The 26255-nt window shown below is 39.6% G+C and overlaps 1 protein-coding gene across 8 annotated transcripts in view; it reads left to right on the top strand.

The window, feature by feature from the left end:
* The window catches only part of epb41a (erythrocyte membrane protein band 4.1a), a 103061-nt gene that overhangs the window by 20897 nt on the left and 55909 nt on the right, over window positions 1-26255 (top strand). For 6 of the 8 annotated variants that reach the window (XM_044335934.1, XM_044335933.1, XM_044335935.1 and 3 more), the window contains exons 2-9: window positions 10412-10731; window positions 11873-12163; window positions 17340-17444; window positions 17629-17671; window positions 17781-17856; window positions 19679-19897; window positions 21036-21123; window positions 26047-26199. In XM_044335934.1, coding sequence (XP_044191869.1) covers window positions 10420-10731; window positions 11873-12163; window positions 17340-17444; window positions 17629-17671; window positions 17781-17856; window positions 19679-19897; window positions 21036-21123; window positions 26047-26199 — 1287 coding nt within the window. In that variant the 5' untranslated portion in view covers window positions 10412-10419. The remainder of the gene's footprint in view (window positions 1-10411; window positions 10732-11872; window positions 12164-17339; window positions 17445-17628; window positions 17672-17780; window positions 17857-19678; window positions 19898-21035; window positions 21124-26046; window positions 26200-26255) is intronic. The other 2 variants (XM_044335936.1, XM_044335931.1) reach the window with 2 other exon arrangements.

Below are 26255 nucleotides of genomic sequence, written 5' to 3'. Positions count from 1 at the left end.
GATGATGTCATACACAACTACAGTCTTCCTCTCAAAGGGGGTCCAGTCTTTAGGGTGCAGAGATCTTAAGGTGTTGAATGGTTTGTGGAAAGTGCTGACTCCCCGTGACTTCTGACCAGTGTTGAGCAAGTTACTTGAAAATTGTAATTAATTACTAATTACACATTACTCATTGTAAAAGTAATTACATTATTTAACTCAGCTTTACTCAGCTAAGTTTCCTTTAAAGGTTTAATGTGTAAAAATTGGTCACCTGATCCAAACAAATTGGGGGCGGCTTTCACTTAGCTGGTGCAACCCAGTGCAGTCGGTCGGATCAGCTGATATGACCAGTTTGGCTTCACCTTTGGGGAGCTGTCATGACATCCATCTTTATATACAGTCTATGCTCGTTACTGAAAAAAGTAATTCCATTACTGTAACGCCTTACAAAGTAATGCGTTACTGCCGAACACTGCTTCTGAAAGGTCCTCTGTAAGGTAGTCTCACTGTGATGCTTCTGGTGGTCTCTGTTGAGTCTTGAGTTCTTGGTTGTTCTTGGTTCTTAGTTTTTGGTTCAGTATTTTGATTGTTGGTTTGTATAACTGTTGGCTAGCAGAACATCTAAAACAGTACGACACTGACCAAGAACAACTGATACATCTTTGTATGGATAGTTCTCCAACGTTGTCAGCTTGTAACCAATTTTAGACAACTTATACAAACTTCAGCTCCAAACAATCCTGGAAATATTGACAGTATTGCACTCATAACTCAGTACTGCATGATTGATTGTCTATGTTGTTATCATGTATGGTGATGGAGATCCAGATTAATTTTTTTCTAATATGTTATGTTTGTGTCCTTTGTGCTTTTCCAAATTAATTAAATACTTCATGACACCTGCACTCTGTCTCAGAGTGTGTGTTGCGCTGTTGATATTGATCACTGTCACTGACGTCTCCTGAGTCCGACATCTTTATCCCTGAGGCCTAGTTAGCAGTGTCACCCCGCACTACCCTCTTATAACACAGATGCTCTGTAAGGACTCAGCTGTTTGTATGTGCTTTTCTTCTCTTGTGTCTTTCATCAAATATTCTCTGCTTCTGATTTCATCTGGGTCAGAGTGACTCCTAGTTTCTGGGTTGTCTCCAGAGCTCGTGCCAGCAGAGTGGCACTGTGAGGATCCGAGGGGAGGACAGGGGGTTGACTGATAGACATCCAGCTTCCTCTGGCCTCCACATCAGCACACAGCAGCCTTTAATCCCACACAGGGCCCGATTAATTTTAAAGCCGCTTTCAGTCCTTAAGCTCACTTTCAGCACTCTGACACACGCTACCACGTAGGCAGAAATGTAGATACTATGCTTAAGAGTGTTTTTTATTTTCACAAATGCATTTCAGTTTAACCTTTGGAACATACTTTACACTGAGTCCCAATCTAAGAATATACTGTATTTGAAATCTGAAGACTGGGTGGCTCACATCGTTATTTTAACCCCTAAAATCAAGTTTCATGAGATGCTTTTGTGCTCAGTGTTTGATGCAAGATTCAGTCAGAGCCAGAATGTTAGCACACGGCCAAAGAGATGATAAGAAAGAAAAATACTTGATGTTCTGTAAACCTTTAGAATGGTACCATGCAATGGGTGTTTGCAGATACGTAAGTGTATTCTCTGTGGAGTATTTGATGCCAGCTGGTAGAATCTCTGACTTCTGACCTCACAGCCGTTCACTGTAAAAACATATTTGACCTTTAGAATGCCCTGATCACCCGAGCTGCTAACCACCTGAGGCTATAAAGTACAAATGTCTGAATAGACTGCTCATTTGAACACTGTGTCCACTAACAATCCTGCCTAAAAACTGACTTGGACGGTCAGTTTTTCTGTCTGTGATGGTGCACCAAAATCAAAACATGTCGCACAACTCTCCTCCATTACATTACACAGCTGTATTGAACAAACATTTTTGACTATTTGCCTATACCAGAGTTCATCAATCGGTCATGCAACTAGATCACCATAGATACCAAGTTTATATATTGCAAATGCACCAAATGTAATAGATTGACATAGAAATTAGTTTGTGTTATTGAAAAGATGGAAGAGATTTGAGTACTCTTGAGAAATTAGATTTATAGAGATTTTGCTGTCATGGTCATTTTTATTTTCCCTGTAAAGTTCTGTGTCCATTAAGAGTAAATGTTGTGTTTTGTAAAAACTATTCCAAAAACATGATGGTATGTTCTTTTGTACACTTAGTATGGTGATCTATGGTTATCTATAAGTAACCTGAAACAACATCACACACCCTGATGAAGGCAAGTTAGATAATAATGTTTGGTCATTAAAGTGTGGTGTTCCTATGTAATTTTGGTGGACTGAGCATTACACTCTTATAACATTGTCAGACTCATGATGGACGTTTTTTTTTAAATATCAAAACTGATGCAGCAGAACTAGAGATATTGTCTTTTTCATTCCATGCATTCTTCTTCTTGCTTCTGCTAACCTCACTTCTTTCTAACTCCACACCACCAGATTTTCTTGATTTTCAAACTGGTAGTCTTCATCCCCAATCAACGCAGACTTAGTATAAAAAAAGACTTATACAATTTTTTTCACACATGCAGTAGTTCTCCCAAACACTCAGAAACACTCTTTGATGTAGAAAATCTGTTCCCCATTAAAGCCCACACTGGCCTTAACCTGGCTGTTGCAAAGCTAGAAATGATGGAGTGATGGTCCCCAGAGAATGATTCCTTATTAATTTGGTGGCCTGTTTTTCCTCAAGTGCCTCCATCAAGACAAAGTTCACATTTTAGCTCAACTTCTAAAAAGGTTAGAATACAGAAGTAGAAACAGTGGAAACAATAACATTGTAAAAGTGTATGTTTACTAGGGGTGGGGCCGAATACAAATTCATTATTTGGCAAAGCACAAATAGTGGGTTTTTATGTACATTTATTTGGTACAAATATTTTTAAAATGATTTCTTTTCAAGAAGAAAATAAAACATGTCAAATACCAGCACACAGGCCAGTTACATCGCTATCTCAGTCTCTCTCCTCTGCTGCGCTTTTATGTCTATTAGCAGGCTCAACCTGGGGAGTCACATCCACCTGCTACATGACTCACATTTCCTTATTTGGACATCACTTCCGGAGTTGGGGATGTTCCCCAGAGATAAAGCTGAGCTACTGACACAAATTCTTTCAAGGGATTCTCTATAACCTGTTGTTCCCCTTCTCCTTTCCACGAAGTTAGGTTGTAAAAAATAAGCAATAAATGAAAACTTCAATTCAATAATCGCCTTTGAAGTTCTTTACACGTTATATGCTGTGCTGTCTCTGTATTACGGGTGTATAAATAAGTAGAGGTCTGTCTGCACATTTGCGATGCACTTGGTTTTACCTCAGTAGTCAGCACAGTCATCTATGATCTAGGAGACTGGAGTTCAAGACCTGGTGTGGGGACCTCCTACAGAAGATAATTTATTCATAAACACTTTTAACACTTTAATATCCTAAAATTAAAAGCGTTATAAAAACTAAAACTGCATTTTTATGCCCATTTCTATTGGAATACAAATACAAATACAAATAATTTTCCTGCTTCAAGAAATACAGATACAAATACTGGGCTCTCTGCACATCACTAGTGTTTACTGTAGCCTTAGTTTACAATGGTCCACACTGTTAGGACTCGGTATGTTGAGTCTAATGTGGGTATGTTATGAATATTCTGTCTGTTCTTTTATTATCTGGAGAGACTCTGCACAAGATGCACAAACTGGGGGTTCCAAAAATATTATATTGTTATCATATGAGAAAAATATCATAAACTCAATGTTGAGTAACAGAAGAAACATATTTTACTATATGATAAATTAAACCTGCAGTGTGAAACTTTTAGATATAAATGAATTTCTGTTGCATTCAAGCCCATGCCAAATGAGTTCACACAACGCTGATTAAGCCTATCACCACCAGATAAATCTCTCTGTATTTCGCAGTATACAGAGTTTTTAAATCTCATGTCGGGGGCGACATTCCCACGCTGGCCTTGGCTGTTAATTGTGCAGCTCTTCTAGACTTTCCAAATGTTATAAAAGTAAATGGATCAAATTCTGATAGTGAAACGAGTCATTCTGCAGGGGTTGTTTGAGGCTCAAAATAATTAGTCCACCGTTTTACAGCAGCAACAGTAGGTTACGGTCAGTGGTGTACTGGCCAATTGGGATACTGGGACAAATCTCAGTGGGCCAGTCGACCGTTTTTACCGGCCCTCTCAGTGTGCCTGTCATTCGGGGTGTGCATGAGAGCGTGCTGCATGTCTGTGTCAGGCAATCACAGTGGAGCGCCCCTCTTTACTCTCACTGACAGAAGGGGGAGACAAAAGTCCCACACTCGAGCTTTAAAATAAGATGTGGATAAAGTCATGAGGAATAGAGACAATCCTTTTAAAAGAAAAAATCACAAGTCACTGGAATATTTTAAAATAATATATTGATGTTAAAAATAATAATAAGCTCACTGTAAATTCACTAAACTCACCAGATAATGTATGTTCTAACATGGATATTATATGAATACTATAAAGGGTTATATCAAGAACAGTTTTTATATTTAGATTAGTTATTATTTTTCTGCACACATAAATGGAATTGACTGAATAATCCACTTATGAAACAAAATACTAATTTGACTTTGTAGGACTTGTTTTCTTATATTCTCAGCTGATGGAGCGAATGTCTCTCAACTGTGACACAGTTCATGATATCAGTAGCTGAGAGAGTACACGGATCATTATTTTTCATTAGAAACACTTTTTCAGTCCTGTTAGTGCCAGCTTTGCACACAGAGCTGCTGTTCTTGATGGTAGACCATACTGCTGTACCACACCATCAGGACACTAAAGGCCTTCTTCATGTTTACCGATAGGAACATGGAACAAGCATGACAACACTTGAACTGAGACAGCCTTTACCCCTCTTGTCATGGTGACTTCTAATGATATCAACTCATCAGAAGAGTTATGGGTGAAACTGTTGTTTGTTCACCAATGTGGAATAAACACAGACTCCCTATTTACTAAATGACGATGATTAGTAAGTGTCCGAAATCTCAAATCTCTATTTCACTGAGCAAACATTTTCAGCTACAGATGAGGGGCTGTGGTGCTACTCAGGACTGAAAAGCTGCAGACATTCGTGTTCTCAGCGACACCTCATTCACACACACCTTAACTGAACAATCAGCCAGGAGGACATGATCTACTTGTTTTTATCAAAAGTACTGTTTAGTTGATCACTCTTGTGTGCACCTGGAACTGTAGAGCCCACGCTCTCACTTTTCTCTGCCTTGTCAGCACTTGTGTGGCTGTGCCAGCATCCACTCAGCACTACAGGCTGCCAGCAGTTTCTGGAACTTCATGGGGTGGCAAGCTGTGATTTCTGTACACCCTCAATCTGCCAGCAGACCTTAAAGTGTTGTATCAGGAGCCATAAGCATATTAAACATTTCAGTCTACACAGTAATGGGTTGTCTGCTTCTGACAGATGAAATTGAGGAATGTGTAGAATGATCTAAAATAAGACCTTCAAGGTGTCAAATACAATTAGAGTATTTATTACCTGTTCTTCTTTTCACAAATTGCTAAGGAAGTGTATGAAAATTGTTAGGGCAGCTGGGGGGCTGAACCGTAGACGGATTCAAGTTGTCTTATAACAACAGTTAGCTGCCCAAATAAACATTGAAACAGGTTTTTCTTCCTCCTGTTCATACTGACCATTAGAAGATCCCTTCATAATGCACTTACAATGTAAGTGATGGGGGCCAAAATCCACAGTCCTCCGTCTGTGCAAAAAAAAAAGCTTAACAGGGAAACACTGTCCGAGGAAACACAAAGAGGGAATTCGATGCTAAAAAGACTGTAAATGTGTCAGATATCCACTTGATATGACTAACTGCTGAAGCCTCATATAAGCTTCACATCTACTTTTAAATGACTGTGTGGACACACTGTGGATTTTGGCCTCCATCACTTCCATTGACAGCACATTTGAAGGATCTTTTAATAGTCAGTATGAACAGGAGGAATGATTACAGCGAGGAAAACCTCTTTCACTGCTCATATGGACACCTGACTGTTGTTTTAAGACAGATTGTGATTCTGTCCTTTAATATTTTCTTTGGCACCTCCTCCTCTCTTGTATCCCCAAATAATATAACAGTAATGTGCTCAGACTACTCAACCTCTATTTAAACCTTCACATGTTAATGGCAAAATTATTTTCACATAGACACCAAATTCCACATTAGAAGAGGTTAACATATCAAAATAGTGTAACCTCTCTAAATGAATCTGTCATCCCCAGTGTCACTGTCAAAAGTGAACTGGGCACAGACAGCAGCAGTTCTGTGTCTTTTGTGTCTTTTTAGTATTGACGCAATGAACCACACAAACACAGATGACAGTCACTCCTCGGAGTGTTGTACTCAGCTATTCACAAGAAAAGTGACAGAAAAACAAATGGGACTATCCAACACATAGGGTCAATGTTGATGAATTAATCTAATTGAATAAAGTTTTAAATGTTCAATGAGTATTGTAAATGAAAACATATGTATTGCTGAACCTATGAATGCTAATTCAGCCCTTAAACAACACATCAGCACCAACTTCTCACCGGGTACGGAGGACACATACAGAGTTTGTATGGCGGTTTAATACTCAGAAAAGAGACTATCCATCACTTGATTACGTACTGGTCGTCAAGTTCTTCAGTGCCTGGTCACCCAATATGACAAACTGTATAACTATATAGTAATATCATTCTTTTCAACTGTCAGTCACATTAAATCTGGCATCAGACCATAGTGAAATCATTGCTACGGAAGCCCTGTATTAATATAAATTATGTTGTGACCTATCATTAGGACCTGCAGAGGGTATCAGGCTGTGATGTCATAAATCTACTGGGCCTCATGACAGGTGACACCTTTCTCTAGCCCTGACCTAACCGTCCTCTAACCTGCCTTTAAATCCTACTCTCACCTTAGCAAAGAGCAGATATTCAGCAGTTTGACCCAGACTTATTTCTACACTGTTTCTGTTTAGGCTAAACTGTGGCTGTCTCCCCTGCCTTGATAGGCATTACCATCTTAATGCCATGGCCCGTTCAGTAGCCTAGCCATCATCCTTACTTGTCCAGCTCCACTAGTCTAACAAATATTTACTAATTATATCAGAAAACTTTCTCTGACCTAGCACACCTTTTAAGTGTCCTTGAATCTTACTCCCATCCAAGCAAAGAGCAGGAACTCAGTGGTAGGATGTGAATATCTACACTGTGTCTGCTCAGGCTAAACTACAGTGGCTGTCTCAACTGGCTTGATAGGCAACTTCATCTGAATGCCATGGCACATTCAGTGTCCAACCACAATCACTGTATAACTGGTTCCAGTAGTCTTACAAGTAGCTACTTATTAGCAACCTCTCTGGTATGATAAACTTTTCTTGAATCATGTCATACCAAGGAAAAAGAACAGGGTTTTTATATGAATTTGTGTGAAAGTGTATGCAGGTATACAGGGTCATCAGCAAAATTGTAATGTTACTTAAGTAATAAAACATTGGTTATTTAGTATGGTATTAGCTGCCTGGTTTCTTTGATCTTAGTAGGGCTAGGCCCCCCTGATTTTGTCCATGCCCACCCACACTATGATTTCTGGATACATTACTAAACAGAATTTCTTGATTTGGAGTATGTTTTCTTAATTTTTGTGCTTTCACTTATGTATGTGTTTTAGTATTTGTTTCATTTTTGGATTTGGAGTGAAAAACCACTACATATATATATAAAAGGGACATCAGAGTATATTACAGCCAGTGTTCACTCTGTGCAGGTACATGACAGTTACCATTTTGACTATTAGTCATAACACTCTTTCTACTTTCTGTGACAGCACTGTGGCTTTCTTGTTGAAGCTTCAGTTTCTGCAGGTAGATTTATTTTTGTGATGGTGAAACAGATAACATCAAAGATGGCAGCTACAGCTTTGAAAATAACAAGATATCCACAAAGCAGATTTACCAAAGAGGTTAAGGTTGACATCAAAATGTTGGCTTTTTTGGGAGGATTAAGCCCTGTCATCAAACTGTGTTAGAGTTTTTGACCGGAAAGAGCCATTTCAGAAAAGGTTTTTTGTTTTAATGTTGCTATCTTAACCAGGCTATAGTCATTCTTAAGTCAGATAAAAGTCAGAATAAAGCAACTTCAGCCTTAAATGCCAGCGATCGCAAGTTGTCTACACACATTGTCAACATATTGTTCCCTAAAATGACAAAGACAAAAATGATTGATAAAAACCAACCTGTGCAGTGACATGAGTGTACCACCACTGTAAAACCACTGTTCAACTGAGGAGAGCAGCCAGATAAAGTGTTTTCACCAGGCTGACTGATACCAGAAAGTTGTTTTCAAGTTGGCTCCAGTATTGTTTTTATTTATTGATTCTTTTTCCCTCATCCACTGTAGATCCATATTTTCACAGTGAAAAAAGTGAAACTGGGGGTCATCACGGATCATTACAGACATATTTAATAACTTCAAAACATATAATAGTATGTCTTGATGTGTGTCACACACACGTCTCTCAGATACGGTGTGGATTGTTACATTTGTAAAAATGGAAACATATCTGGTCTTTGAGATGGCATAAACCTGGTGGATAAAAACATTTTTACTGACTTAAAAAACATATATATTGTAATTTATCATTACTATACTATGCTTGGAGCATAATGACATTTGTATACACCTATATTTACCAGTTAATTCTCTAGTGTTATTCTACTGGTTCCTTTCATGTAGTTTGCTAATTCATGCAATACACACCTAACGCACTTAAAGTACTAAAGTACAGTACAGTACAGTACAGTTGCAGTTGCAACATTTGTTTGACATTGAACCTTTTATTGCAAAGAAATAACATGGTCTCTTCTCTGGAGCTCTACAAATAGAATCAGACACAAAAATGCTCTCCTATTAATACAGTAGTCACGTTTTTTATAATTATCTAATCAACCTGAAAAAGTCAGCAGAGATGAAGGTGATCTTACCAAAAAGTCTTTAAAGCATTACAAAATGAACATTGTCTTCAGTCAGTTTCCTCTTCAGGGAGACAATTAAGTCTGCCTGTTACTAAAAATAATGGTACCCAAATGTAACTGTGCACACAGAGATATTTGTCTTGTAGTTAAATTCAGCTCCACACAGGGCTCTACACTAGATTTTTTTTTTTTTAGACAACATGATTATAGTTTAAGTTTATGGAACTATGTTGCTTAAAAAATCATTCTTCCTGTGCAGTAGCCTGTACTTAATAAGTCTGATTAGCTGACTGTCAGAGTGAAGGATATGTAATGGTTGGTCTTGGAGGATCAGGTGAAGTTTTCTTCGTCTGACTGGATTACTGCTCTGATCTGTTGTGTACAAGTAGAGTGATTTTTAACAGGCTGAGGTGGAGATGGAGCGTGTCCACTGTAATAGGATGACTGATAGTGCTGTGTGTGTGTGTGTGTGTGTGTGTGTGTGTGTGTACTTACAGGATGAGATGGCAGCACAGTAGGCAGTAGGGCAGTTGAAGGGCAGATTAGCAACAGTCCAGTGGTATCACTGGTCATTGGATGTAAACAGTTGGTGCCAGTTCACCTCCTGCTCTCCAGCTGTGATTTGTGATATGAACTGTTGAAAAACAATGGGTTGTGTCTGTGACATCATCTGTGTGTCTCTCAAAGGAGGATTTGAAGCCTGATTTTACCTCTTGAGCTTGGGATCTTTGATTTAGATGTTGTCAGCCTAGTGGAGCTGAGAAAGGATGAATGAGCAGCTGCCACCACAGCTGTCTGCGATAGGCTGAGAGACCTGTCAGTCATGCAAACATGCCCCTCTTTTTGAAACTTTAACAGTCAGAATCCCTACCATGATACTACACATTAGAAGTGACTGCTGCTGCAGACTTTGACCATTCTGTTTTTAATCTGACTCTTGCAGGCCCCTAAACTTTACGGCTTACCAAATCACTGGAATATCTTTTTAAAGCACAAATTAAAAAGTACTTTATAGACAGTAATTCAGATGTTATAATATTCAATATAATATCCAGTTATCTGCTATTCAACATTTTGAATAGCACATTGCATATTGTAGAATCAACATCATTGTTCACAAGTGCTGCACTGTGATCACAGTGAACAACAAGATGTTAAATACAAACAAATACGTCAGGTGAACTTGTGTTATAAATGAAATGATTTAGTGGTCAAAGACCCCATCTCCACCTGGTATTAACTTGCATCTGTATCTGGATAAATACAGGGTCGTTCTTCTTCTTTTAACATGATTTTGTTCTTTATCTTCACAGCTGTTGCCATGACAACAGACGAGGCAGAGAGTCACCAGAAGAAGCCGAGGCAGCAGGAGGAGGCCGGCCAGGACGCCCGGTCGCCCTCACCAGAGGAGGAGCAGCTCCGGCCTCGCAACCGCAACTCTGCTGGCCGCGGCCTCTCCCGCCTCTTCTCCTCCTTCCTGAAGAGACGCTCGCAGTGCGAGAGTGAGGCGGGAGAGAAGGAGGAGAAGGAAGAAGAAGAAGCTAAAGCTCCCATTGCTGACCCTGAACCTGAACTGAGGACAGAGGGAGAGGTCGCCCTGGACCAGCACTCAGTCAGCAGTGCTGAGGCTCAGGTCAGGACACATGCTGTGATATCAATAGTTTGCTTTCAGTCACCTTCGCTGCATCTTTGCTGCTCCATCTGCAACCACATGTTGCTAATGGTCATGAAATTCAGGATTTCATTCATGAATCTGCATTAGTGTTTTAATGTCTTGTGAATGTTTTGCCCCATCTTCACAAGTTAGTCATTTCATGTGTTGGGTGGATCAGAAAGTCTGATCAAAAAAGCCATAAAAAAAATAAAGAAGCATTAGAAATGTATTACAATCCAACTGCACAAACCACCTTAGGAAGTGGATTGAAATACATTCCAGTGTTCATCTCTTCAAGATGCATACTACATACAATACTAATCTTTACTCCTTCCAAGTCTTGGTGTGGATTCAAACCGAAATCAGCTCTGCATTAGAAGAGTGCAGGGAGCTGCATTGTTGTGGGTGTGTTGTTTAAGGTACATGTGAGGCAATAAAATATGACTCAGAAAGTCCAGTTAGAGTAACAAATCGATGAATTTAAAAGGCTTATCATATGCTGAAACACCTCATAATTTAGAGTACTCACAGATAGGATTTAACAATTATTTTATCTTTTGGTGTAATAATTGAAAGAAAAACAGTAGAAATACAGCGTTCTTGTTACAAAGTTACACACATGAGCTGTAAGTAAAAATTAGGTTTATTGTAGATTACTTAAAGAGAAATTAAACTAAAGACCAATTTAACAAAACCAAATATGGTGGAAGCCAGGGGGGAGAGGGCAATAGGCTGACTGCTACTAGTTTATACAGAGCAGCCAGTCTGTCCAGGTGATCTACCTGTCCAGGTGTCTGCCTTACACAGAACTACTCTCCTGAGACTGAAAATGTGATCACTATCATTAGTCTTTGGAGTTTCTAAACAAAATCTGAACAAAGTCTGAATTCAGCCTTACTACATCAGTAAGTGGCCTGTGAAAGTAGTCTCACAGGGTTTGTCCCCTGTGATAACCATCATACTCTGTGTCACATATAAAGTGATAATTCATCTAATAACATTGTTTTGATATGATTTTATTGCTTAACCAATTTTAAACTGCTATTTCTAATATGAGTGATGATAATATGACTGATTTAAGAGATTGTAGACTGGATTGTAATCAAAGTGTCTTTGTCAGGGTGTCCAGGTAGAGAAGAAAGACGTTGAGGAGGAGGGGGAGGGTGGAAAGGACAAAGAGACCGACAAGGAGAAAACAGAGGAGGCTACCCTGGATAAAGAGGAGGACAAGGAGAAGGAGAAGGAGGAGGAGGAGAAGGAGTGTGATCAGGGAGAAGGAAGCAGTAAGGGAGAGAAGGAAGAGAAGACGACAGAGGAGGAGGCCAAAGCTCCCAGGGCTCCACGTCGACCCAAGACCATGCAGATCAAAGTCACCCTGCTGGACGACACTCTGTATGAGTGTGAGCTGGATGTAAGAGACACACACACCTGCTGCTTTACACTATGAAAAGTATGAAAGTCTGTAGCTACTAATATTAAAATCAAATCATTGAATCAAATTTAATTTTATGCTTAGGTAAATAACATAGATAAGCCCAGTCTCTACTGCATTTTGCTGTCATTATGGTCGCGCTGAGTTTCCCTTTTCTCCTCTGTTTCACTGCTGGTGGGGCTGAGCGCTCCGTGTTTGTGTGTTCCACTGAGCAGAGCAGAAGAGAGACAGGAACCAGGTTGAGTTGATGACAACTAACTACACTTGTTACATTACTGTAAGTGCAATGAAAGCTTTGTGAGTAAAAAGCCAATAAGAGTAATTTAATCCACGCAAAAGATGGACAGATGACAAGGCGAAGGGGCTTTTAAATCACAATGTTACGATGATAGAGGCTCAGTGGTCAGCTCAACCCTAATAGCTGGTGCAACCCAGTGCAGTTAGTCAGATCAGCTGACATGATCAGCTGATGTCTCCCCAGCCAGTGTCTGCTGCTGCAGCAGCCGGCTGCCCTGACAATGTGTCTATGTGACTACTTTCTTATGGTGGCCAACAAGGGCAAATGCGCTGCAACTTAAGAAAACACATACAAATAGACAAAACAAAAGCAAATGAAGAAAACATCTTCATAAATTTGACAACACATGCACAGCATTTACGAAATGTGCTGCAAATACCACAGCACAACGGAAGTGTTTCCAGAGGACACTCAAGAGTACTGAGGATTTCAATAACTCATAAGCGAAATGTTGTTAAAACACAAACGAGGTCTCTTTCCTACCGTAGTGAGATAGACAATGAGCTACAACCTTATTTTCACCAAAACAATCCGTCCTCTGAGCTGGACAAATAACATTGTTCTCTATATACAGCCAGCTGTGAGGCAGGTTTGCAGGACCATCTACAAAGTGCAACACTGAAAAGAGATACTTCAATATTCAATAACTTCACTCTTATACAGTGTAACATCCCCAAAATCACTTCACACATCAATGGTCTGCTGTTGGTTATAGTACAACACTTGATTTGGGAAAGAATGGGTTAGGGGTTATTGAATATTATAAAAGGTCATTTCATGGGATTATATACTGAGATATAGATCCCTATCAGTTATGCCCAGGGTTTTATCTAACCTTAGCCAAATGTGTGATTTACCCTGTGTTATTGGTGAGATCTGATGGCAAAGATCTCCTTTATATGACACCAAGAGTTCCCCAGTGTTCTGCCCTTGCTTTTATAGACGGCACCATGACTTGATTATATCCTGGAGGACAGCAAGTAAGCAGATCATTTTGGAATTATGTTTCTGTCAACATAACTACATCAATTTCTTTAACAGATTTCATGAATTCAGGGTTTCCACTCTTCAGCAGGTTGAGGAGTGGAGACCCTGAATATTCCAGCAGCTTATATGAAATGAACGCATTAAAAACAATCAACGTATATAGTGAGAAAAATATGTAACACCTACAGCTATCTATATATTCACAATACTGAATAGTAATTTTCTATGAATTCCTTTGAGGCATGTACGATTTTCACTAATACCACTGTGCTGACTATTACTATTGCTATTATTACTACAACTAAATAACAATACATTTCCATGTTTTTCTGTTACTTAAGTGGGAAGGTGTTCTGAGTATGTACATCTTAGTTGAACAGAAGCCACGTGCACAGTGTGTGCAGCATCTGTCGGATGTCTCCCAGCTCAGAGGTAACGGGGGAGGGACTGTTGCAGTAGTCTGGGCTACAAATGCAGCATAGCTCCACTGCTGTGGGTGGGGAGAAGGACAATGGGCAGCTACTGGGGGGATGATCCTGGGGTGGTTATGGTGAGGAGGAGGTCTGGTATGGCCTCAACCAGTCTTTTCAAATATCCTCACCCTTTCTCTGTGTAGATGGAATCCATCATAGAGGTACCAGGTGCCAATGGTTGGGTGGAGGGCCAGGTGGACATTGGGTAAGGTGGCACAAAGGTGTCACACAAAGAACAAAGGCATTTGTTCCTATGTGGATCACCAGGCATTGAGGGTTCCTGTGGGTCTCCTTTTTCAACAGCTTCATTGCCTGGCCTGTGGTGCTGCAGCATTTAGACAGCACTTTCTTGTCCAGATATAACTTAAACTGTCTGCATGGTTAGATGCCACAGGTCAGTGAGAAAATATATTATTTTGAGATTTGAGTAAATTGAACATTTACCTAGTGCTGTGAAGGCCAATAGTGTGCCGAATCTCTGTCTAGAACACAAACTACTACATTCCACTGCATGCACTGATAGTCCAAGATCACTCCATCACAGAGAAACAAAAAAACATGTGGGACAGGACACACCACAAAAGAGACACTCCTATCTCTTACTAAGAATCCTCAAGGCCCAAGAAACCTGGTAAAAGTAAGGATGTGCACAACTTCTAACATAAGGCTGCAAGAACCATATTTTCATTAGACATCGAAAGGGTATACATGGATATCCACACCAAATGGAACTGGCAGATGTAAAAAGCCTCATGGAAAAATGCCATCCTGAAGCTCTCCCATCTCAGTTCGGCATGAAATGATGTTGACTTTGATGGAAATTTTACCTGCATATCAAGTGGACAGCCATGGGCAAACGCACTGGTCTGTGCCAACATCTACATGGCCAACTAGGAGAACTCAGTCTAAAGGGCTTTTCACAGTGCATATTCTTAGCTCAGGGCTAAAGATAGCCCTGGACTAAGAGTTGACCCAGGATTAACTTAGCCCCTTTTCACACACACATTGTTAACCCAGGGCCCAGGGCTATACGATTCGTACTGCACTGCTACTAGCCCTGAGTTAAATGTCCATTGGAACACACGACTAATGTTTACATTCTAGAATGATTTGTGACTACTCCATTGTTTACTTTAGCCCCATGTCACACTGGCACCTTTTAGCCCTGTGTTACAGCAATTTTCAGGGGATAACCCCACAAACTCGTGGCTAACCCTGCTCTGGAGCAGGGCCAGCAAGCCCTATAAGCTAAAGTCGGGGTTAGCCCACTTTGGAATGTGCCAGGATTGTGCCAGTGTGAAAGCTGTCTTAGCCTGGGGCTAACAGCTCCCTTAGCCTGGTGCTAGGAAGGTTCTAAAAATGCTTTTAGCCCTGGGCTAAGTACAGTGTGAAAAGCCCTTGTTCCAAATTTCTGTAATACTATATTTGATACCTTTTTGACGACATCTAGTATTTGACCTAATACTGAAGAGCCTATGGAGGTGAAACTGCTAACCAGCCACTTGGAGATCCAGTTTTTGGATGTCACAACCTTCAAAGGACCAGCCTTGGAAACTAGCTGGAAACTAGGGTCTTCTTTAAACTCACTGATTCCCATGCCTTACTACACAATTCCACCATCACATAGCCTCTTGTAGAACTCGCTACAGACAAAAACAAGATAACTCCTTAATTAGATCCATGACTTCCACTATCAGCTCCAACAAGCACCACCTGTCTGGTAGCCAATCAGAGACTCATCCAGACTTAAAATCACAGAAGAACTCACAAAACTACCTAAACACCACTGAGCTGGCAAGTCTGGACTTGCCAGGTCAGTGATAAAACCATGGACTGAACCCTCCACACTCTATGAATTCTGCACAGAGATGCTTTTTAAGCATGAAGTCATCTGTTACTGAGGTCTCACTATCTCCAGCCACTTCTGGTTCTTCAAGTTCTGAAACTGCTGTTCCTGAGCCTTACAGCCAGCTTAAAACCACAGGTAGTGGATTCCTTACCATCCTCAGACAAAACTTCAGGTACCTCTCCTAAGGATTTAGTAAATGGGGAAAAATGTAGGAAACTAATCCTTGGTACTTCTTAGTACTGTATCCCCCATCTCAAACAGGTAGCCAGAATCAGACAAAATACATTGGACAGCAAGCACTGCAAAGGAAATGTAAAACCATTGGAGAGCTTTTCTAGAATTGGAAACCAGCCATCCACAAATCCATTCCCAGCAAATCAGTCATAACCTCTCCTCAAACTTTCAACTAACTTCAATGCAACACCAATTATTCAGAAAGGGTCTCTTCTTCATTCCTACCCCTGCCTCTTTATGAATCAAAGACAATTTTTTGCAGCGCATCTTTACTTGTGTCACAGGTGCCTAAATATCTGAGCCTTCTTTGAACACCAATCTTATGAAGACCCTTCCCTCCTTCACCCACAATATTCTTGGGAGCCAGATTCTGCAGAACTTCCAGAAAAACTTCTCATCTTGTTCCAAATGGACAGCCACACTATCTGACATTTCAACATGAAAATACTAATCTGTCAGGGCCCATATTTATAAAAACCTTTCAGAATCACTCCTGGGAATTGTGTTGAAGTTCACTAAAGACTAAAAATACTCTTACCTTGGAGTGGGACTCATTTATGAAGCGTCCTATACCGACTTTCAGTAAGGAGGGGGACTCCTAAGAGAGAGTGTGATGTCACTGTTTAACGACACACAGAGCGATAAAGTAGAAATTGTGATGATGTGTGGTTCTCTCACATCTTAGTTTTAAACATTAGACAATGGTAAAATTTGAATCGCAGAAAATAGCATCATTTATCCAGTGTTGGTTTTATGTTGATACATAAATATCTTTTTACCATTATATATGCAAAATATTTTGCCAAGATATGATAAAATGCATCACTCTGAGAATTTTTGGATAGTAAGGAATGATTTCCTACTCTGAGAAGCTTGATAGATACAACTCCAGAAGTTCATGACAAGCCTTAATGGATCAGAATACCTCCATTTTCATAAAGCCAGCAGACAAAGGTGGTTCTGTGGTGATCATGGACAGGCATCAGCACATCCAGGAGGCCCTACAGTAACTTAATTTAGTGATGAGCAATAACGTTTACTTGGAAAGAAAAGCTCACTGTGGCTACAATCCATCTCAGACTAGTCCTCTCCCCTAGCGAGTCCCTGCTTCAGTTTGAACCTGACAGCTGTTAACATTCCTGTGGGAGAAGCTGCTGCTTCCTCTGAGCCTCTGCGCTGTTCTCACCATCTGCTCAGACATGCTCAACACATTACCCAATACATTGTCCTGTATGTGATGTCATGTCAGTTACATTAGCAGGTTGTGTCTAATTATTCTGTCTTGTTCTCTTTATGTATATGTGTGTGTGTCAGAAACATGCCAAAGGCCAGGAGCTGTTCATGAAGGTGTGTGACCACCTCAACCTGCTGGAGAAAGACTACTATGGCCTGGTCATCTGGGAGATGCCAACCATGAAGGTGAGCTGGTTTCTAACTGTCACTCAATCCAACAATCCCAACCTCAGCATTCAGTTAACATAAGAAAAAGGCAGATCTCAATAAGTAAACGTCACTGATGGTTTAGATTAACCTGTAGCCCTCAGTGCTTAATGGTGTTTGATGATATCAAACCTCATGCTACATCCCACATTTTCGTCATCAGATTTGGATGGACCTGGCCAAGGAGATTCGCAGGCAGGTACAAGGTAAGCTGAACTTTGCCCACAAATATACTCTCTTCTCTCATGTCTTTTGTAACACATTTCTGATATATGGTTACACTTATGTCATCACACCTTCTTTTTCTTTCTCAAGGTGCCAACTATAACTTCACCTTCAATGTGAAATTCTATCCACCGGACCCAGCCCAGCTGTCTGAGGACATAACAAGGTACTGCAGGGGCTCCAGGGATTTTGTCAACTTCTGCAACTTCTACCTACCAACATTATTTTATTCAGACGTTCAATGTAGACAGTATTTATTAATCTAGCTAACATTGCAACATTGCATGGGGTATTCAATGACTTCAGGAATACGGGTCCAATTTTTACTCCTCTACTGCAAGATTAATTTAAATGAATCCTTAAGGATTGAAATACTATTATCAGCACACTGATTGTTCCTCCAATAATTCCTCCGAGATCACGTAGGTGGAGATCTATTTCTTGAAGGATTTGGCTGCTGATTTTCTTTAATTTTCTTATTGTCAACAAATCTCATGTGCAGAGCCAAACCAACAATGACCTGATCTACTAACAAGTAGGGATGCACCGATCTGACTTTTTCTGTCCTGATACTGATATCAGCCAATACTGAGTACCGATCTGATACCACTGTTTAATTGATAAGCTGTATGCCCCACTGTGTGGAAGAGACTGGGATCATTGTTTTATGTATAAGGCAACATCAGGCTTGACTTAAACATTGCTTTCCTAACTTTGTAAAAAGGTAATAAATAAATATATAGATAAAATTTACTGAATTGTTATTTATTGAACTATCCGATATCAGATTGGCCCATTGCCAGCGATACCCAATCCAGCTATTTGAATCAGTATTGGACCGATATCCGATATCATATCAGTATCGGTGCATCTCTGCTAACAAGTATTGTGTGTGTGTATCCAAAACCTAATATATCTTATTCCTCTGTGCCATAGACCTCCATTGTTGTCTAAAAACTATTAAAAAATGTCAATAGGTCACACTATTGCACTAGTTGACTTTGAACTGAAATTCTTTGAGAAATGTACAGTATAATGTAGCACAAAGTCAAGTGGTTGTGATATGTAGTACAACAAGCTAGTGAAGCTGTAAACGGAACCACATTCCCACTCATGCGCAGTGGCATCTGTTGTAGGAAGGAACTTCTCTCCTGAGAATTACAATCTTATCACTGTTGTTAGTCTTTGCAGCCGTTTCTAAACTAACTAACATGACCAAACTCTTCATAATGAGGGAACATGTCACCCAGTGCAGCAATGTGACTCACTGGTGTTTTTTTAATAGTTTTTGGACAACAACGGAGGTCTACAGCATAGAGGAATGTTATATCAGGCTTTGGATACACACACAATACTTGTTAGAAGGATGAGTTCATTGTTGGTTTGGCTCTGCTCTTGAGATTTGTTGACAAGAAAAGCATAGAAAATTGCCAGTTATATCCTTTAAGGTGGATCTCAGAATATTTAGTGTAGTTTAGTTTATTTGACGTTATGAAAACATTAAATCATGCACAGGACTTGATGTACAGTGAGTAAAGATACAGGAATCCAATATGATGGATGACCTACAAACTAATACAAAACATTCCAAAATGATCATATGTAAAATCACAAACATGAATAAAATAATAAATGTATGTGCATTGGAGGCTTCAAGTTTCCACATCACATTTGTGTAAGTTGCATATTGAACCATGATTGGATTCAAATTAGATGTGATGTCACAAATCATACCCATATTTACACGTGTCAAACTTAGGTTTAAGGTGAGCACAGAGAAACTTTTCTCCTTCAGCAAATAAATGTGAAAACCACTTCTAGAAGATTAAAAATCTCAAAATCCACCTACTAGCCTTTTCTGGAGTTTTCAACTGAATCTCATGGCCTTCCGCAGTTAATGCAGTAAGGATATATATGACCATTCATGAGGCTGAGTTCCATACTTAATACATGTTATACCCTAATAATACCCTGTTTGTGTATTGCAGGTACTACCTGTGTCTGCAGCTGCGTAAGGACATCCTGCAAGGCCGGCTGCCGTGTTCCTTCGTCACCCTGGCCTTGCTGGGCTCCTACGCCCTGCAGTCAGAGCTGGGCGAGTATGACCCCGAGGTGCATGGCAACGAATATGCTAAACAAATGAAGATGGCCCAGGGTCAGACTAAGGAACTGGAGGACAAGATGATGGAGCTGCACCGCACATACAGGTCAGAACACTGACTAAGTCAGCCAGTGGTGGAACCTAAGTAAAAGTACCACAATTAAGTGGATTTGCTGGACAATTATTTTACAACGCAGTATTAAAAATTCTACTTAGATGAATCCACAAAATGTAATATCAAATGTAAAAGTACTAATGATGGTGGTGCATTAATATTTAAGCACCATTTTAACTACTTTATATAGTGTTTGATAGTTTAATCAATAACACTACATACTGATTTATTGGCGGATCATTTTTTTGTATATAAAATCTTGATATTTGAAATTAACTAGTAATTACAGCTGTCAGATGAGTATAGTATACTCACCTATAAACTGACCCAGTGAGCATTTTCCCATTGAACAGACGTTTAAAAAACGGCTATGGTCACTGTTGAAAAGATGTTCAAAACAGGTTCAAAAGTGAAAGTTTTTGAAGATGTTGATTGAACATTCACATTTAGACCATATTTTATTGGGATTTGCAATACTTTCAACTGAGAGATTTGGATGTGGTTTCTTAGTTAGGCTCCAAAATGAGGATTATTTGCACATTGTAGATGATGAAAAATTTCACTACTGCAAATTCCGGTGAAATATGGTTTAGCAAAGGAGGGTTCCCACACTGGGTCTCAAACCCCGGACTCCCAGACCACAGACAACTGCACTAACTTCTCAGCCAAAGCTCAGCTCCTCTAGAAACTAGAAATCCCAGCTATATATATGAAACACAAAAGTATTGAGTTTTATTGACAATAGCTTAGTATTGATTACAAAAAAACAGAAAGGAGAAAGGACTGTAAATGATTAGTGAATGAGAATAGTGTTTGTGCTAAAGGAGAAAGTGTTGTCAGCAGAGTTGTGAGTATGACATGACTCTGTTGTTGTTGATGGAGTTAGTGCTGTTGAAACATCAAATGCCACAGACTGTAAACTACATGAAGACATTTTAAATGAAATTAAGAAATGTGAGCTGATAGTAGGTATGCCGGTTTAAGACTGTTCTTCACAACATCACCCTGCTGTCAGTCCTGAATACATTTGACATAAATGATGGCTATGAAGGTCAGATCCTGTATCAGTGTTTGTATCATAGGTTTTACACTGTCACAGTAGTTAAAGACTACTATGGTGTTCTGTCAGGTCGATGAGTCCAGCCCAAGCCGACCTGATGTTCCTGGAGAACGCCAAGAAGCTCTCCATGTATGGAGTGGATCTCCACCAGGCCAAGGTGAGCAGCAGCTACAGCTCAGCAGCTACTCTGCTCGTCATCTCCTCTTTATTGTTAAATGCTTGAAAACGTGCTTAGTGTAAGTCATCCTTACTCCCATTACTTCCTTACTTTATTGTGAATGCAGTTCCAAATATCCTTCATGCAGCCTCCCAGAATTCAACAGAAACAACATAAATGTAAAAAAAAAAAAAAAAAGCCCTTCACATTATGCCTCTGACACCTCAGTGTGTTTTTAATTTCATGTATGTCAAGTATTTTTTATGTCATGTTATCTCATAAGTGTGCCTGCCTGGCCTGAACAACAGGAGGACATGTGACTTGTCAGGTTTTACAGCAGAAATCAGGTCAATCTGTTTGCATCACAGTGGAGATTTAATCCAAATATGGAAGAAGGGGCTTTCAGAGGAGTGTGCTGCCCCCCTGTGGGTGATGGTAAGCAGTACAAGACAGTTGCATCATAAAACAGCTGCTGCAGATACAAAAACAGGAGAGTGTAGTCTAACTTACAAGGATAATCATTGCAATACTAAGATAAGTCATTAGCATAACTTACAAGGATAATCAGAGACAGAGCGTAATTAAGTCCCACCACCCTGGAGAGCAAAACAATTCATTGCTTTCCACTGAATTTGTAAAAGGTGCTTCCTTGTCACTTCTGTCTGCTAGTAAACAACAGAAAATGCTTAAAAGCTGCTTTGGATCTCTGTGAAAATGACTCATATACCTGGACATGCTGCTTGTCACAGAGAACATGCAGGTTGAAAGTCAAAACAGAACAGCTGTTTAAGTGAAAGGTATGCAGTGTTTATAATAGACATTTAAATCATAGAATAGCATACAGCTGAAAGGCTAACTGGAAAAAGAGGGGTGTGTAATTTTCTCAACTATGTTTACAAACTGTAGTTGCCATATCAGTTGTGAAGTGTCATGCCAGTCTGTTATGTGGCGGAGTTCGCTACACAGTTGTACTATCTTTACCTGTAGACATGATGTCAGCCCTTGCATTCATGTATTGCATCTTAGCATATACCATATAACAAGTTTCAGCATATGCTATAAACTACCTTTTCCTCTCTGGTAGACGTAAGGTGCTAAAATAATATTTGATGACATGCTGAAATCTAATGTTTTTAGCTAGCTACAGGCATTTTGTTAGCATTGCAACCCTTGGTTGCATATTATGGTAAATAGTAAGTGGACTGTACTCGTATAGCGCCTTTCTAGTCTTCTGACCACTCGAAGCACTTTTACACAACGTATCACATTCAACCATTCATACGCTGAATAGGTACAGGGGCTACCATGCAAGGTCCCAACCTGCCCATCAGAGGAAATCTAATCATTCACACAGCCATCAGGAGCAATTAGGGGTTAAGTATCTTGCCCAAGGACACATCGACATGCAGACTGGAGGAACTGGGAATCGAACCGCTGATCTTCCGATTAGTGGACAACCCTCTCTACCTCCTGAGCCACAGCCACCCCCATATTATGGTGCCAATTGTTTTCCCCTCCAGCAGGTGTAGTTTTCAGAGTATGATGCGTTATGCTCTGTTTCTATGTACAGTAATATAGTAAACACTTCATACACATGGCATGTTCTCTCCACCATAAGGAAAACTTTGATAGTCTTAGAAGTCTAGAATAGCTTCTCAAATGTAACATTTGTTTGTATAAAATATATTATAATGTCATCATTCCTCAAGATAGTCTTCTGTTCAAGGAACTGTTGCAAATGCCTCTGAAATGCATTTACATTTATCACAACTTACAATAAATCTATAAGTATTGCATTGGACACTTCTTGGGATCGAAATTTGTTTGAAACTTTTATCAAATCCAATTTTAATGTTTGCAAGTAACAAAACTAAATGTTCTATTTATTATTATAAATCACAAAAAATTCAAAGATTCAATTCAGATGTGTAATAACCTTTTTTTGGATTTTAGTAACAGCCTGATTAATGCTAACAACCTGTAGATAGGATCTGAAAGTGAGAAGATAAGAAGATATGAAATGTTAAATGGTAAACTATGTATCTGATGTATTGAAGTGAGCCTCTGGATCCAAATATAGGAGGCTGCAATACAAAACTATATAGTTGATCAGCTTAAAATATTGACATGATTTGCACAAAACCAAAACAATGACTCAGGAAAAAAATGCCGGCTTTTGGTTCTGGTGCAGTTCACGTTCACACTGACTCATTACAAACAAACCAAGAGCTGTAAACTTTAGGTCACATGGACTGACAGGGAACTCATTCATTGGACAGTTTTGGTGATGTCATCCTTCATCACCAGTGCTACATGGACCCACAAATATAAATAACTGACTATCAGCATTATTAGTCTGTGAGTGGACCTTATATGTCATAGATAATGACAAACAGATAGAAACAGTATCAAAAAGAGGAGGAAGTTACTGTGTGGTCACTACATTTCACTGACTTTTGAAAAGGGGAAAGTGATAACACGCACAACACACCTTTTTATCATGTTACCGCATAAATACATTGCTTGATTGGGAGATCAGCTGACTGATTAAATAGTAGTTTATCCTTTGCAGTGGTGGAAGAAGTGTTCGGGTCCTTTACTTAAGTAAACTGTTACTTAAAGGACCAGTGTGTGAGATTTAGTGGCATCTAGCAGTGAGGTTGCAGATTGCAACCAACTAAATAGCCCTCCCCCTCCCCTTCTAAGCATGTAGAAGGACCTACGGTGGCCACAAAACCCGCGAAAAATGCAAAAGGCCCTCTCTAGGGTCAGTGTTTGGTTTGTCCATTCTGGGTTACTGTAGAAAGATGGCGGGTTCCATGGAAGAGGACCCGCTGTCTATGTAAATATAAAGTGCTCATTCTAAGTAACGAAACACAACAATTCTTATTTTCAGGTAATTATACACTAATTAAACCCGGTCAGGTGATTATATACTAATTAGACCTGCTCTCTATGTAGATATAAAGTACTCATTTTAAGGTAACGAAAACACAATTCTTATTTTCAGGTGATTATACACTAATTAAAACATGATTATGAATATTATATTCCATTTCTGCCATGTCCATTCTGCTGGATAACACTAAATTCTACACACTGCACCTTTAAGTAAAAGTACAGAAGTATTATCAGCAAAATGTACTTAAGTATCAAAAGTAAAAGTACTCATTAGACTGAGTGGTTTCTGTTCTATAGTGTATTGTTGGTTTTAATCACTAACAAATACACAGAAATACAACAAATACATTGGCAGAGAAGATTTGGCATATTTTTCATGGGTGCAACCCACATACTCAGCTCTGCTGCTCATCCCACAAATGCATGTTCCTAACAAATGTGGCAATTATGGCACCATTTAAAAGGGAAATAAACAGGCTTTCCAACGGTATAAGATTTATTGCTAAGAAGCATTGTTACAACAAAGAAATAATCTACCAAACACAAATTTTTGTGCTAAGTATGTATATATATATATATATATATATAAAATCTCCCTCTCACCCCCCTCCCATGGGGGGTGGTGGTGTGTCTTCCTCAAGCTCGGGTCCTGAGAGTTTGAGGGTTATGACTATCATATATATATATGTGTGTGTGTGTATATATATATATATATATATATATATATATATATACAGACGGGTGACAAATTAATGGAAAAACTGGTACAGGTCTGAATGCTTGACCCCTATAGTGAGGGGATCGGGTAGCTCTGTTATGCTTTTGGGGGCATTTTGCTGGCATGGTTTGGGTCCACTTGTCCCCTTAGAGGGAAGGGTCACTGCAAATCAATACATTTTGATTTGTTGGATTGAACTGAATGATCACCTTTATCCTATGATGAAACATGTCTATCCTGATGGGAGCGGTCTCTTCCAGGATGACAATGCCCCATTTCACATGGCACGAGGGGTCACTGAATGGTTTGATGAGTATGAAAATGATGTGAATCATATGCTTTGGCCTTCACAGTCACCAGATCTCAATTGAACACCAGTGGGAGATTTTGGACTGATGTGTTAGACAGCGGTCTCCACCACCATCATCAAAACACCAAATGAGGGAATATTTTTTTGAAGAATGGTGTTCATCCCTCCAGAAGAGTTCCAGAGACTTGTAGAATCAATGCCAAGGCTAAGGAACACCATTCTTCAATTTAAACAAGAGTTATAACATTAAAATATATTATTTTATGTTAATCTGAAAAGTAACTAGTAACTAAAGCTGTCAAATAAATGTAGTGGAGTAGAAAGTACAATATTTCCCTCTGAAATGTAGTGGAGCGGAAGTATAAAGAAGCATTAAGTGGAAATACTCAAGTAAAGTACAAGTACCTCAAAATTGTACTTAAGTACAGTACTGGAGTAAATGCACTTAATTACATTCCACTACTGATCCTTTGTGAAGGCTCAATAGCCAGATGTACTGATCCAGCAAGAGAAAGTGATAAAGATGCTTTTCTGAAGAGGTGATGAGCAGTGATGCGGAGAAACAGGGCAGTGCCATATCCTGATGAGATGACACACATCTCTCTGCAATGAATGGGTGTTTCCCTTTAGACAGTGCTTTCCACCACTACTGTCTCATATCCTGATGAGATGACACACATCTATCTGCAATGAATGGGTGTTTCCCTTTAGACAGTGCTTTCCACCACCACTGTCAAAACCAAGTGAGGGAATACCTTTTAGAAGAATGCCTCCAGTAGAGCTGGAGAATCTATGACAAGCAGTACTGAAGGGGCTCTGGAAGCTTGTGGTGAAACATCTTACCAATTCACTTCCTTTCATTTGTCACCTATTTAAAATCTTTCTCTATCTTTGTTGTTAGTCCAAGGATGCCTCAAAGGGTCTTGGCTTTCTAAAACCTGCAGATCTTGTTGACAGTTAATGCAATCTGTCTGTGTGTGGGTGTGTGTCTTAGGATCTGGATGGCGTTGACATCATGCTGGGGGTTTGCTCCAGTGGTCTGATGGTTTATAAAGACAAATTGAGGATCAACCGATTCCCCTGGCCCAAAGTCCTCAAGGTCTCATACAAACGCAGCAGCTTCTTCATCAAAATAAGACCATCTGAGGTACAGAGTGCTTTCAACAAATATTCATCCACCTGTGAAATCTGGTGTAAGGCACT

Source organism: Thunnus albacares, chromosome 19 (genome assembly GCF_914725855.1).
Source record: "Thunnus albacares chromosome 19, fThuAlb1.1, whole genome shotgun sequence".
Lineage (NCBI taxonomy): Eukaryota > Metazoa > Chordata > Actinopteri > Scombriformes > Scombridae > Thunnus > Thunnus albacares.
Note: the sequence above shows the minus strand (reverse complement) of the source record. Positions and strands in the feature narration are given on the sequence as shown.